This window comes from Schistocerca serialis, chromosome 9 (assembly GCF_023864345.2).
Source record: "Schistocerca serialis cubense isolate TAMUIC-IGC-003099 chromosome 9, iqSchSeri2.2, whole genome shotgun sequence".
Lineage (NCBI taxonomy): Eukaryota > Metazoa > Arthropoda > Insecta > Orthoptera > Acrididae > Schistocerca > Schistocerca serialis.
Genome location: NC_064646.1, coordinates 44,152,834 through 44,169,091, shown reverse-complemented (window position 1 = coordinate 44,169,091; position 16,258 = coordinate 44,152,834). Strand labels below are relative to the sequence as shown.

Here is a 16,258-nt window from a genome sequence, read left to right as displayed (position 1 = left end):
ATGCTGGAATACAATGAGCCACCAGATGAAAGCATACAAATTGTCAAGTGGCATTAGAATTGCATAAAAGAACTATAAATAAGCAGAGAATGGCCTTTACTTGCAGTTAATTTCTGCACCCAATGTGAAATACATCCCAATGTAAGAGCATCTATGCAGTGAATTTTATTCATTATACAGAAAGAAACAAACAAGTTGATTTATTCCAGAATGGCTTATCTAGTCATTTTCACAAATGGTGCAACAAATTGTCTTATATGTGCTCACAGCCTAGACTCCAGTCAGACAAGATAGCACATTTAGAGATGAGTCTGTGAAAGCATCAACCATTGCTCAAGAAGATGACTTTTTTAATTGAATTTAATTGAATTTTATTTATCCTGTAAGATTACACTGTGAGCAGTGAATGTATGAGAAACATAGGACATATCAACAACATAAAACATTCATTATCACTTATTTTCTAAGAAGCAACCGCTTTGATTACACTCTCTAGCACAATTAATTATAACAATATTATAAAAAGTAAAGTTGCTACTTGCCATATAGCAGAAATGCTGAGCTGCAGATAGGCACAACAAAAAGACTGTCGCAAATAAAGCTTTCAGCCAGTAAGGCCTTTGTCAACAATAGACGACAGTAAGAGACACACACACACACACACACACACACACACACACACACACACACACACACATGCAAACTCAAGCTCACACACACAACTGCAGTCTCAGGCAACTACAACCATTATAATGAATAATATACACAAATTTAATTCAATACACACTCTTTAACACCATAAAATTTCTTTTCCACCATATAGTCTTAAGAGTTTCTTTGGTAAGCTAGGGTTGTGAATGCTGGCATTTAGGTTTCGAGGCACAGTTCTTAGTAACTGGATATCTGAGTACTAAGGATATTTTCAAGCATTATCAGCAGTTGAGGTGTGCTTCGTACATGTCCTCCTGCTGCGTGTTGTGATCAGGTACACTAGCATTTGCAATTCAATCTCAAATATCTTTTGTGATGTATATTATTCTTTTATAGCAGTGTGGTTTCAGAAGTCTGAGACTGCAGTCGTGTGTGTGTGTGTGTGTCTGTTGTCTATCATTGACGAGGTCCTTACTGGCCAAAAGCTTTATTTGTGACAGTGTTTTTGTTGTGCCTATCTGCAACTCAGCATCTCCACTAAATAAAGCTTTCGCCCAGTAAGGTCTTCATCAACAATAGATGACAGGCATGCACGCACACACACACACACACACACACACACACACACACACACACACATGCAAACTCAACGAGACGACGGCAGTCTTGGGCAATTGCACCCATTATAAAGAATAATATACACACATTTAATTTGATACACACTCTTAAACACCATAAAATTTCTTTCCCTCTTATAGTCTTATGAGTTTCTTTGGTACGCTAGGGTCATGAATGCTGGCATTCAGGTTTCCAGACACAGCTCTTAGTAACTGGATATCTGACTTCTGAGGTAATTTTCAAGCATTATCATCACCAGTTGAGGTGTGCTTCATGTATTTCCTGCTGTGTGTTGCAGTCAGGTACACTAGCATTTGCAATGCACTCTCAAATATCTCTTGTGATGTACATTATTGTTTTACTGCAGTGTGGCTTCAGTTGCCTGAGTCATGTGTATGAGTTGTGTTTGCATAATACTGTTACATTCCATCCTGGATTTTCCATTGCTTGATTATTGTTTTATATATATGTACAAGACTGTATAAAATTAAGATGCCTACGTTTTTTAGTCAGATTCATTTAGTACCTAATAATTTAGTGGATCATGCTGCCTCCAGATTTGTTCCAATCATTTCCAGTCCAGACAGACAGCCTTCTCTTTAAATAAAATTAGTAATAAACAGTCTCTATTTCCCAGTAATGTTATCTAAACTTATAAAGATGTGCAAAGTGCACTATTGGTTTTTTAAAAATCTGAAAATCATACTTGTGATGGTAATAAGTTTAAATAATGCCAGAATAACAAGAAAAGTGACCACTATGTTTGAATTAGAAAAGTTGTTTGTTTTACAAAAATTTCATTTTTTATGCACATGACAAAATTTTGTGCGAAGTTACACATGTTTTTACAGTCTGGTAATAGAATGTTAACTGGTGAATGATGAAATATTGTTGGATACTTTATGGAATAGATTTGAAAATTCATAATTACACACATACTTTATGGAACAGATTTGAAAATTCATAATTACACACATTTTCTTTGAAAAGAATCATAATTAAATTAAAAATAAATTTCATGTTTTTGGCAAGACAAATAGTGGGTGGAGAGTTGTTGATGGCCTTGTGTGCAGAGCAGTCATGTGCAGATGTGCTGTGGATAAATTTTTTGAAGAATTTGTGAGACAGTATGATTACAAGTTGAAAGTATTATGTCATATTGCAGGGTAAAAATGGTTTACGATTTGGTTTATCAGCGGAAAGGTGCGCAGAATTAGTTATGAAATTTATGATCAAAATGGCTTAATGGCAGTACACGCTGCTGTTAGTACATAATTGAAAAAGGCAACGTGACTGTAAAACGAGTGTAACTGTTAATACAAGAGTGGATGCACCTACACATTGTTAGGGAATAAGTATGTGCCTAAAGGATAATAAATTGATTTGTACTGTTACTATTTCAAAGGGATATTTTCCATTTCACAACTGAGAAACTTTTGATCCATTTGTTGGCTACACAGTTAATTTAAAAAATAACTTCATTTTTTCCTAACATACAGGATGATTAATTTCATTTCAATTTATTGTCTTCCTGTAAAGCATTTACAAAATATATGAACTGTTACAAGTGTAATTAACACGCAAAGTACATGTAAAACAAACATAATAACAGAATATCACTTAAATATGTGTTTTCAATGCATTTTTCAGAGTACAACATTGTCATGAGCATGTACATAAATGTTAAGACTAATTTTACACACATTCAAAGTACTCATCTATGTCCTACAAACTTTTACTTAAAAGGTAATTGTTAAACTCAGTCTTAAATTTTACTTCTTCTGTTATTTCCTTCATTCAAACTGGCAGAGCATTGTAAATTTTTATTCCAATATAACTTACATGCTTTTGGGTTTGTATTATTCTTACTCTTTCTGCATGTAAATTTTTACAATTGTAAGTATTAAAATTGCAGCAGTTGTCCTTGGTAGGTAAGTTGTTCAGGTTTGCTCTTGAACATAGAATGCTTATAAATATACACACTGATGATGTGAGTATATGTAATTGTTAGGAGAGAGCCATACAGTGAGTTCTTGGAGAATTGTGTGTTGTAATTTGAATAGCTCTTTTCTGTAGTTTGAATGTATCTATTAAGTATGATTTAGTTTTACCCCAGAATACTACACACCAAAATACACAATAGACTGCAATAAAGCAAAATACACTAATCTAGCACACTGTCTGCTGCATATTTTATATATTATCCTCAATGCAAAACATGCTGAACTGAGCCTGTGGGATAAATAATTGATGTCATCTTTCCAGCTTAAGTTTTGACCAATGTGCATGCCCAGAAATATTCAAGGTTCCAGATTCAAAATGCTGTAGCAACCACTCTTCCGAATGACATCAAGTTTAAATGACATTTATCAAAGGGAGAAACATTATGGAAAAAAATTAATGAAATTTAATCACAATTTTACTGCAAGATGGTGCTGTTAGCAACAGAATATGCAAAATAAAGGACACAGGTTACATGGCTGTCCTTCAGTTTGCATCTGAGGTACTCGGCACAACTGCTGCAATGCAGCATTGTGTGCCGCTGGTGAAGCTCTTTACAAGAACTGACAGTGCTCTAGTAGCTCTGCAGAAGCTCTGCACACTCGTTGTTGTTGTTGTGGTCTTCAGTCCTGTGACTGGTTTGATGCAGCTCTCCATGCTACTCTATCCTGTGCAAGCTTCTTCATCTCCCAGTACCTACTGCAACCTACATCCTTCTGAATCTGCTTAGTGTATTCATCTCTTGGTCTCCCTCTACGATTTTTACCCTCCACGCTGCCCTCCCATACTAAATTGGTGATCCCTCAATGTCTCAGAACATGTCCTACCAACCAGTCCCTTCTTCTAGTCAAGTTGTGCCACAAACTCCTCTTCTCCCAATCCTATTCAATACCTCCTCATTAGTTACGTGATCTACCCATCTAATCTTCAGCATTCTTCTGTAGCACCACATTTTGAAAGCTTCTATTCTCTTCTTGTCCAAACTATTTATCGTCCATGTTCCACTTCCATACATGGCTACACTCCATACAAATACTTTCAGAAACGGCTTCCTGACACTTAAATCTATACTCGATGTTAACAAATTTCTCTTCTTCAGAAATGCTTCCCTTGCCATTGCCAGTCTACATTTTCTATCCTCTCTACTTCGACCATCATCAGTTATTTTGCTCCCCAAATAGCAAAACTCATTTACTACTTTAAGTGTCTCATTTCCTAATCTAATTCCCTCAGCATCACCCGACTTAATTCGACTACATTCCATTATCCTTATTTTGCTTTTGTTGATGTTCATCTTATATCCTCTTTTCAAGACACTGTCCACTTGGTTCAACTGCTCTTCCAAGTCCTTTGCCCTCTCTGACAGAATTACAATGTCATCGGCGAACCTCAAAGTTTTTATTTCTTCTCCATGGATTTTAATACCTACTCTGAATTTTTGTTTGTTTCCTTTAGTGCTTGCTCAATAAACGGATTGAATAACATTGGGGAGAGGCTACAACCCTGTCTCACTCTCTTCCCAACCACAGCTTCCCTTTCATGCCCCTCGATTCTTATAACTGCCATCTGTTTTCTGTACAAATTGTAAATAGCCTTTCGCTCCCTGTATTTTACCCCTGCCACCTTAAGAATTTGAAAGAGAGAATTCTAGTCAACATTGTCAAAAGCTTTCTCTAAGTCTACAAATGCTAGGAATGTAGGTTTGCCTTTCCTTAATCTTTCTTCTACGATAAGTCGTAAGGTCAGTATTGCCTCACATGTTCCAACATTTCTACAGAATCCAAACTGATCTTCCCTGAGGTCAACTTCTACCAGTCAACACCTGCTTTCTTTGGGATTGGAATTATTATATTCTTCTTGATGTCTGAGGGTATTTCGCCTGTCTCATACATCCTGCTCACCAGATGGTAAAGTTTTGTCAGGACTGGCTCTCCCAAGGCTGTCAGTAGTTCTAATGGAATGTTGTCTACTCCCGGGGCCATGTTTCGACTCAGGTCTTTCAGTGCACTGTCAACCTCTTCACGCAGTATCATATCTCCCATTTCATCTTCATCTACATCCTCTTCCATTTCCATAATATTGTCCTCAAGTACATCGCCCTTGTATAGACCCTCTATATACTCCTTCCATCTTTCTGCTTTCCCTTCTTTGCTTAGAACTGGGTTTCCATCTGAGCTCTTGATATTCATACAAGTGGTTCTCTTTTCTCCAAAGGTTTCTTTAATTTCCCTGTAGGCAGTACCTACCTTACCACTAGTGAGATAAGCCTCTACATCCTTACATTTGTCCTCTAGCCATCCCTGCTTAGCCATTTTGCACTTCCTGTTGATCTCATTTTTGAGACGTTTGTATTCCTTTTTGCCTGTTTCATTTACTGCATTTTTATATTTTCTCCGTTCATCAATTAAATTCAATATTTCTTCTGTTACCCAAGGATTGCTACTAGCCCTCATCTTTTTACCTACTTGATCCTCTGCTGCTAAAATGACCAAACACCCATGGACATCACCAGCTTACATGGACCGAAGACATGCAAATGGCTTTCGCACGTTCAGTTGACAGTTTGGTTTCGGCACTGCCTTTACCCCACCCGGTGCTGGGCTCACTCTTACATTCACTACTGATGCCAGCACGGTAGCAATAGGCATGATACTCCAACTCCAACAATGAGCAAGTGGAGCCGCTCTGGTTTTTCTACAAAAAGCTCTCAAAAGCCCAAACGCAGTACTCCGCATTTCACTGAGAACTTTTAGCAACCTACGAAGCTGTCCGCTATTTCAGAGAAGATATTGACGGGCGAGCGATTGCGATTTACAAAAAACCATAAACTGATTGTGGACGTGATGCGACATCTGTTGACATGAGTTACTCCGAGACAATTTAGATACTTGAACTATATTTCTCAATTTACAATGGACATCTGCTACTTATGGGCAGGTCAATACTATATCGCTTCAACTGAACTACTTCCAAATGGCACAGGAACAGACATCAGATCTGTCAATTACGGTGCTTGCTTCTGACCCAGCAACCAGTCTGAGGTTTGGACAATGTCAGCTAGCAGAGACAGACGGAGATCTACTCTGTGATACTTCGCTTGGAAAACGACAGCCACTGGTTCCAGCGCCCTTTCACAAAGCCATTTTCCAGTCGTTGCAAAATCTCTCCCATACAGTAATATGCACCACAATGAACTTGTCACTGACAATTTCATACACCTGGATGTTAAAAGAGACAGCAAAGTATGGACACACGCATGCACTGCCTGCCAACAAAGCAAAGTCGGTCGTCAGACACAATCGCCACTAGGCCACTTCACAGTTCTGTGGGGATGATTTTATCACATTCCTTTGGACCTTGTTGGCCCTTTACTGGAATCTTCAGGATAAAAATATATCCTCTCAATGACTGATGGGGGTGACACGACGAGTTGAGGTGACACCGATGACCGATATGATGGCAAAAGCCACAGCTACGACATTTGCGTAAATGTAGATCGCCCAGTTCAGCTGCCCACTCATGATAATAATGGAGGACGACAGTAGACGTCTCGTTGTTTGAAGCATTACGCAACACGTGGGGCATCGACCTCTCGTGTATGACAGCGATCACCCACATAGTAACAGTCTCGTTGAGAAGTGGCACAGAAATGAAAGCAGCACTCATGTGTCATGGTGGTGAATGGGGGGAAGTGCTCCCTCAAGTCTCGCTAGGGGTGCATAACACTGCAAAAGAGGATTTACAGGTGTCGCTTGCCGAACTGCTATGTGGAGACATACTGCAACTACCAGAGGACCTTTTCAAGCCACCCACAGACAACGACCCGCAACCATTACTGGAACTACTAAAACCAGTATGGATAAGAATTCAGTGCATCACCACAGCCCCACACAACACTGCCTACTTTTGTATACAAGGCACCGGTCACGACACAATCTGTCATGCTGTGTGACGAGACGACACGGTCTGACCTGCACTCATGACTCCGTACGAGGGTCCATACCGAGTCATCGACTGCAGCGATAAAACTTTCCGAATCCAGGGCGATGGCAATCTGACAACGGTGGCTGTCAACCATTGTGCAGCTGGTGTAGACCTTGGAAGATCTCTCCACTGATTCTACACCACTTTTATTGCCACCACAGATGTTGATGGAACTTGAATGACCAGCATCACCCGTGCGACAGCCGAGGGCAGTGGACGACAGAGCACCACCTCCCACTTCGGTGTACGGCCGACCACGACGCTTCCCGCAACGCCTCACAGATTACAAATTCACGTAAGCGGCAGCAGTAACTGCGCCTCACCCCGTGTTCTGCACTCCCCGGGCCGGGAGGGGGTGGGTTGGTCTTTGGGGACTCTGAACAACGACATCACTGATGGACAATGTACATGCTCTCTTCTGGGGCCACAATTAGTATACACTCTGTGCTTTCATATTTAATGGATGCTACATATTGTATTACGTGGAAATAAAATGCTGTGTACAGAATGCAGCACTGTTGGTAATAATTCACTATTGTATTGCCTAGACTGTGAAAACTCACCAAAAACTTTTATTGTAAACCTGTTCAAATAAAACAAGAGTTTACAAGATGATAGAATTTATTGCTACGTCCTCTTTGGTTTCACAAAATTATCAAATTTTAAACAGAGCAGTAGATTGTTGTGGTCGCTAGTTTCCCGTGCATCCCTCGCACTAGTGCCGCGCAAGTCTAATTTCCTCAACTGTTCAAGCGAGATCGACACTGCATCGAATGCTTCAGCATATCAGGAAATCTCCAGCTGTTGGGGCTTCAGTATCATTTGCTCATCCCACCCTTCCAAATTCTTAAAAATAAATCTGGCCGAGATCTCGATAGCGAAAGCTTCATTTGAAAATGTAAAAATACCTCTATATCTATTTATTAAACTATGTAAAAATGTTGATCTCAGCAAGCATAGATTGATATGTGAATATAAGATGACCCTGCAATTTTTTACTGATGTTTTTGGGAAAAAACTTGTCTTATAATAGGGTAAATATGGTACAAATTGACTTTTCCCATTAGACGTGGTATGACATTGGCATGGTGGATGGGCATACCTACCAGTGCCACAGCTGTTGAAAGTCAAACTTGTGCAGTCATGCACATTGCATAGCACAGTTGGTTTAATGTGCAACTCACACCGTAGCCATCGTATTGTGATTTATCGTCATTTGTAGCTGAACCCATTTATGTTATGATGCTTAGAGCATCATCTAATGGAAAATTTATTTATTGTTTTCATAATGATTCCCCCTTCTTCAATATTCTGTTCAAATTTGACATTATTCTGAGCAACGGTTCATTTTTTACAGTATTTTGAAACTGGAACTTTAATTATAATCACCCTGCAATATTAAGATTCACAGAATCCCATGGATCCATTGAATAGCTAACAAAACGCACTAACTGCTGTCATTTCGTGATTTAATGATTACCCAAATATGGCAAGTGAATGTATTAATGGCAGCATCAGTTGAGCATTTCTTTTAAAGATCAGTTTGTGAGTTTTGAATGTGATATTATTACCACGATGGACACCATTTGATAACATATTACTTAATCAGAAAGGTTAGGCAAAAATGTCAGTAACAAAACAGATCAGTAATTATTTACATTGGATATAAAAAATTTCTTTTAAAATGGTTTAATAGTGGAATATGTTACCCTCTCTTGCCAAGTATTGTGAATTAATGACTAATTACAAATTTCAGAAATATGTTGTTTATTAGCTGAGTACAGCATTTTTGTATTTTATTTAAAATGCTGTGTACTCCAAATGAACTTTTATTTTCAAGATATTTTACAAATTTATCAACTTCAGAAGGGAAAACTGAGGTGGCAGGTGACCAAATCTATTGAAGCTGCTACCCCATATTTCCTGTACAGATGTGTACTATGAACTGAGAGTGTGTCCTCTATCCCTCTCACACTAATCTCATTCACTCAACCACTCACACGAGAAGTACTCACCTGGATCATTGCGGCAATGCACGAAAGGGTCGCCAGAGTACCCGGCAGGGCAAGAGCATATGGGCACATGATTCCGTGCCTCACATTTTGCATTTATTCCACAGGTTCCATCACACACATCTCTGCACTGAGAACTAATGCAAGTCTTGTGGCTCGGACAATCTTCACTGACTGTCAACAGACAAAAGTGGGGAAACAAATTACTGACTCACAAAAAGTGTAATAAAACACTTATTCAAAATCTCGAGGCATCACAGCTTCGACATTTAACAGCTTCTGTATCAGCACACGTATTAGAAGAACACAAAATTTGTCTAATTAAGCATAATTCTTGTAATACCTAACCCACCAATCCAGTATTATTTCATAAACAGGGATGAAATGAACACTTTTTCAAGAGTGAAAGTGCTTATTTGATGTATGATAAATATGAAAGCATAATCTCTGTTTATATTATCCACATTTATAACAACATGGTTTTTATGTCAGACAAACTAATTACTCAATAGCCACAGAAGGATATATATGAGGAGTGAGGTATGTGATGTGCAGTCATCCTAGCACTACACTTCACTTTGACAAAAATGCCTGTAGAGACGTCTCAGCTAATAAACAAAGAACTGACACTGTACTCAACTGTCTTCAGCTTACTGACAAATATTAACAAAATATGAGAATCTCTGAGGGATTCTGACACTAGGAGGCAATTGTCGGCAGGCTGGAGGCAGCAGGCAGGCTCCTGTGAGGGGCGGCGAGGTGGAGAGTAGCGGCACAGTGGGAGAGAGCCCACCTCACTACAGAATCACTCCTAACCTGTGATGTACACACATAATCTTTGAATATGTGAGAATAATCAATCCGGCAACCATCTGTAATGATATGTGTTACTTCTTGTACGTTTGTGTAGCTACAATTCGGTGTATGTTATTTCTGTGGTGTGTAAGGTTTACCCACATAACTGGTGACTCCGACAACGAAGAAAATGGTATAAGTATGGCCATTTTATTTTGTGGACAGTTAAATATGGAATCACGACAATGGAAGGCACTCACAAGGTTCCAGAAATGTGCAACAAAATCCATGTTTTGGAGGTCTCAGTGGTGAAACTTCTGCTATACCACCACATACGGGCCACAGGAGGTCTGAAGCCTCCAGTTACAGAGAGGCCAACAGCTGCTCCACGTACGGCTATTCACTCCCAACACACCAGCAACCTGCACCGACAACAGAAACTCACTCCCGGCTGGCCAAACGACACGCGCTCGCCGCAGCACCGTGTGAATTTGTGGCGCTGGCTGTTTGCGCTCTTTTGACCCCCAGTGCCGTTTGCACCTCTGAGAACTGCAGGTGGTCGTACCTACCACTGCACCTGTCTCCAAAAATCACTCTCCGTTTGCAGTTCCGATATGACTCGGCACAGTACTTACACTTGGGGAATTCCCTGGACTCGCTACTGGCCTTATCTCTCGGATTACTACTACTTGAGTTCTGTGTATATTTCCTATGTAGGTCTTGTGCATTGTCAGTACAAAAAAATGTTTCCAGAATGAGATTTTCACTCTGCAGCGGAGTGTGCACCGATATGAAACTTCCTGGCAGATTAAAACTGTGTGCCCGACCCAGACTCGAACTCAGGACCTTTGCCTTTCGCGGGCAAGTGCTCTACCATCTGAGCTACCGAAGCACGACTCACGCCCGGTACTCACAGCTTTACTTCTGCCAGTACCTCGTCTCCTACCTTCCAAACTTTACAGAAGCTCTCGCAGGAGAGCTTCTGTAAAGTTTGGAAGGTAGGAGACGAGGTACTGGCAGAAGTAAAGCTGTGAGTACCGGGCGTGAGTCGTGCTTCGGTAGCTCAGATGGTAGAGCACTTGCCCGCGAAAGGCAAAGGTCCTGAGTTCGAGTCTGGGTCGGGCACACAGTTTTAATCTGCCAGGAAGTTTCAAAAAAATGTTAACTGTTGCATGTCATCTGATTCTTGTATAGCAATGACTAAAGTTTCCCTTCCTGAAATGCACAAAGTGAACACAGTATATCGTAATGAGCTGAACGCTAAAACAGTGCAAAACAATACGTCAAACCTATATGACAGACTACACGCCACCTCGCATTTGATCTTTCTGCTACACTGGGTACTGACATTAAGACACATTTGAAAATGTTGATCATTCAGGTCTTTTTTTTTCACATGATAATTGCACTCGGGAGCAATGTAATGTCCGTCCATCAACTGAAGTGGTTCTTCCGTGCCATTTTTGCAGTTAAGGGCCCTGCCGTCTGTGCCCGACCGACCACAGACTCGCTTTGCTCTCACAGAATATATTATCATGCACTGACAAGTTTCTGATGCCTGTGAACGATGGGTGACAACGTGGGTGCTGGACATTATTCTGGACCTGCCAGATCGCCGAGCTTATCACACTTTTAGAGCCAAATTACCTGCTGACCACGACAAATTGCCAGTCTGAAGGCTCAGACAACTGCTCGACTGTGAAAACAGGGGTGAAAAAACCACTTCAGAGTTTTGTCAGCATCAACAATGTATAATAGTCACAGCTACAATTTCAGATGACTTGCTGTCGTTTGCAGCGTTTGGCAGCAGCAGCAGCAGTAGCTGTGTCACGAATGCAAGTAACAAAGAGAGGGACCGACAGAGAAGACGCTGAGAGTGGCTACTAGAATACACGTGACACTGGAGTCACCGGCGACAGTCACCCTGATATCACCTCAGATGAAACACCGGGCACGTCCACCTAACAGATGCCAGACTCGCCCGAAGAGGCGAGACTGGAGTGGGCCACCATCGTGCCCCGGCACCCACCCTGAATTTCTGCAGAGCTCCAGAGTTGACTCGCCACAGCAGTTGTGACGACGTTTCCTGCTTTATTTCTTTGTTTGTTGTCCTTGGTGTCAATGTACTGTGTTGTTAAACTGGCTGAAAAATGGGTTCTGCAAGTACAACACCGACTACTTTAAATAATGTAGCTGACAGGTGCACATTTGCGTTTCACAGTACTTAACTAACACTGTTCACAACCCCCCAATAATACACAGTTATATGGCCAGTGCACTATTGTTTAACTTTCGATAAGCCTCATTCATAGGTTGTAGGGGAACATCCACATACTGCTACAATAGTTTACTGTTGTACATCTCATCATCATCATCATCTCAGCCTTTTCCCACATCATGTGGGGTCGGCGTTGCTTTGCTGGACCCTTCCCTTCCATAAATGCCTATCCATTGCTTCTTCTCTGGGCCATCCTTTCTCCCAAAGATCTCCTGCTGCCTTGTCTTTCCATCTCAGTTTCGATCTTCCTCTTCTCCTTGATCCTTCCTTCAATTTCTAGGTCTTCAACTCTTCTCCCCACGTAGTGCTCCCCTCTTCTCTACACATGTCCATACCAACTTAGCTTATTTTCTTGAACCTTCTTCCCTATGGACCCCATGTTCACTGTTCCCCTGATGTACTCATTCCTTAGTCTATCCTTTCCTGTCACCCCACTCACCCATCTTAACATTCTCATTTCTGCCACTTCAATCTTTTTCTCTTTGGCTTTTGTAATTGGCCAAGTTTCTGCACTATACAGCACCACAGGCCTCACTACAGACTTATAAAGCTTTCCTTTCATCCTGCAACTAATCTTCTTATCAGTTTCTTCCAGTTCATCCATCCACTATTTATAATGTACTGTATTTCAGCCTCCAGTACTTTGCATGTAAGAGCCTAGGTATTTAAATGTCTTGACCAGCGTCAGTTGTTCTCCTTGCAGGTTAATATATAGATCTCTGGCATCCTTTGTACACTTACAGGTATACTCTGTTTTCACCCTGCTAATTCTCATTCCCCTTTCCTTTAGAGCTTTTCTCCACTGTTCAAGCTTGGCCTGAAGTGTCTCCTGGGTGGGTTCACAGATTACAACATCATCGGCAAACATCATGCTCCGAGGTGCCTCTTTTTTCACATCTTTGACTAGTACATCCATGACAAGGTCAAAGAGATATGGGCTGAGAGCAGATCCCTGATGTAGTCCTACTCTCGCTGTAAATGCCTTTGTTGCACCTGTACTGCTCCTGACTTCTGTCATTGCACCTTCATACATATCTCCTATCAGCCTGATATATTTTTCTGGCAAGCAACAGTTTACTGTTGTACATCTATGAGCAGTAAAAACCTAACCACAAAGAGTTCACAGTTTTTGAAGAAAAGAAAGTTACATTTGGAGCAGACGCTGTCATTGTTTTAACACGTGGCCTATTGGTGTAACACTTATTTCACTGTTAAGTTGAAGCATTGTTGTTCTAGCCAACACAGGTTTCTCATCTCAAACTCAGCTGTAGACTGACTGTCTCTGGACTAAACATTGGCTCCTTAGATATCCTCACAATAATAGGTGCTGAAACTACACATTGTTTGAAGTTAAATTTATAGAAATTACAATTAAAACTTAACTCATTAAATTAACTGAATACATCAAAAAATTGATTCTTTTTAACAGTTTCTTCTACTACAAGGGTTAAGCTGAATTATTTGTTAAAAATCACGAAATTAACGTATATAGTTATGCAAACAAGACTTTTCACAAAATTGTTAATTACTTTGGAATTAATGAAGGGCTGGCTTTGCTAACACTTTTTCGAATGGAGTCAAATAGATACTTTAAGATTACAAGCATTTTGTCTTCCAAATGTTTACAATTAGTACATAATTTATATTTGTTTATATGTCAACAACAGAATATAAGTTACGAAACAATAACTGGTTTCACACTATAATGAAAGATACTAACTAGAAATAGCCAAAATAAATTAGAAAATCACTTACACACATAAAACTAAGCACAAAATTAGATCTGGTGTTATGCTCTTTAAACCAAGGGCCAACCTTCCCCTTTTATGAAAATGCAGATTATACTCAGCATATGTTAATGGTAATTAGTCAGATATGAAAAAATGAATTTTAAGGAGGCAGATGGCAAAACAAGAGGGGAAGTAAAATTATCCCAGCTTGCTTTGTCACACAGTGCTGCTGACCAGGAAGATTCAAGTTTGGCAGCACCGGGGAGGACTCAGCGAGCAGCTGCAGTCCTGACATACTGCAGTACTCCACTGCCAAGATTACCAACGACAAAATTATTAATGTTTGCTCGTACCGCAAGCATTTTGGTTGATGAAGATCGAAATGCACTGTGCACCTACCAAAATGGCAGTCACAATGTCTATTAAGCACGACAGATCACAAGCCGGACAAAAAGCATCGAAAGGCACGGATGCAAAATAATGACGAGTGGAACAGTGTCACTTGGCAGTAAATGTACCAAACCGTGACAGCCGTTACATCCACAGCAACAGTACAATGTCTACTCAAGTTCCAAACAAACTACAGCTGCTAGCACACCCCACTGCATCACAGTGGTTGTACGTATGACCTTTCCGGTTGACACCAGCTCAAATACTGACACACTCCCAGCACAGTGCACACCTGACAATAAACTGGATGACTGTTTGCGTCTGAAAGCAGGGAATGACTCGACAATTGCCACCTATGGCTACGATGCACTGACTATCGACACCCTTCCACGTGTACATTTGTAGTCGTTGATGTCACCGAGCCTTTGTGTATCGACTTCTTCATTTGTTATGCATTAGTGGCAGATTTGAGGAAACTGGAACTACAGAACACAGTTGATGGCAGCACAGTAACTGCCATTCGGGAAAGCTCCACCTACGGCACGGTACAGAAGATAGGTAACACCAAAGCCTATGAAACCCACACGAGAAGTCTCTGACCGATCCCCTGATACCAGCACAGCATAGCGGCATCAGACACAATACAGTGCACCATACACGTACTACTTTCGGCCAACCCATTTCACAGTGTACCCAAATAACTGTCCCAGAGTGTCAAACAGAAAAAAAGCTGTGTTTGAAGAAATGCTCCAAACTGGGATAATCTGTTTTTCTGACAGCCCACTGTCTTAATGTCTGCATCTTGTTCACAAAGAAAGACAGTTTGTGGCGGCCTTGTGCCGGTTACCACACTTTTAAACAACACGACAATCCCAAACAGGTACTCTATACTAGACATTCAAGATTTTACACGTGCATTAGTCGGCACAAAAGTTTCCAGTGTCAGAGAGTGCTGTAAAGTGTACAATCGACCGCCGGTGGCACCTTCTGGCATTGTGAAGGTAGTGGTAGTTAATGCCCTTTGCCCTACTGGAATTTTTATCTATGGCACTTGGTCTCTAAAATGTCAAAAAGTGTTAAAGGAGCTTCTGTCTTATTTTGCATGCTTCAATGGTATTTTAGTGTTTTGACTAAACACTGGCAACACAAATGACATGTGCAGGAAGTGCGTCAATGGTTGCACACCTACGGCACATTACCAAATGGAAAGAAGTGCGTCTTCGGCAAAACTGACATGGCCTTGCTGTGACACACAGTTTTGGCAGATGGCACTTGTCTCTCACCAGAGAAGACAGGAACTCTAAAGACCCCTCTGAAGGAGACAGGCTACCAATAATTACATTTCCTCAAAATGGTCAACTTTCACTGCCACCACCTCCTGGCAATGGTTCTTACGCAAATGCCATCCACTGATGTGGTCACAGGACATAATGCCAAGGGCCAGCTGTCCATCGAGTGGACCCTGGAGACAGAAAACGTTTTCCACAATCTACGGGTGTGCCTGACTAGAGCAGTTGTCTCATCCACCCAGTGGCATCTGTGTCCCAGAAACAGTCGTAGATGCCCGCCGAACAACAACAGGTGCAGACCACACCGACTGACACTGGCAAATGTTAAACTTTTATTCATTGTTGCTGTCAGCACAGCAGTGGTTGAGTGGGAGATCATTCCAAAGTCTGGTAAGCATGAAAGACTTTTCGAGGGGCCGATCGTAGGGCCTCCCTGGTTCATTTGACGAACAGGTTTTGGGCATTATCTGTGGCTGATGAAGTCTCTGAGCTGGATGCAGTCATCCACAC

The 16,258-nt window shown here is 41.0% G+C and overlaps 1 protein-coding gene across 1 annotated transcript in view; it reads right to left on the bottom strand.

Annotated features, from left to right (window-relative positions):
- Positions 1-16,258, bottom strand: part of LOC126419190 (neurogenic locus notch homolog protein 1-like) — a 143,601-nt gene that overhangs the window by 63,872 nt on the left and 63,471 nt on the right. The window contains exon 4 of the mRNA XM_050086325.1: positions 9,270-9,440. Within this exon, the coding sequence (XP_049942282.1) occupies positions 9,270-9,440 (171 nt within the window). The remainder of the gene's footprint in view (positions 1-9,269; positions 9,441-16,258) is intronic.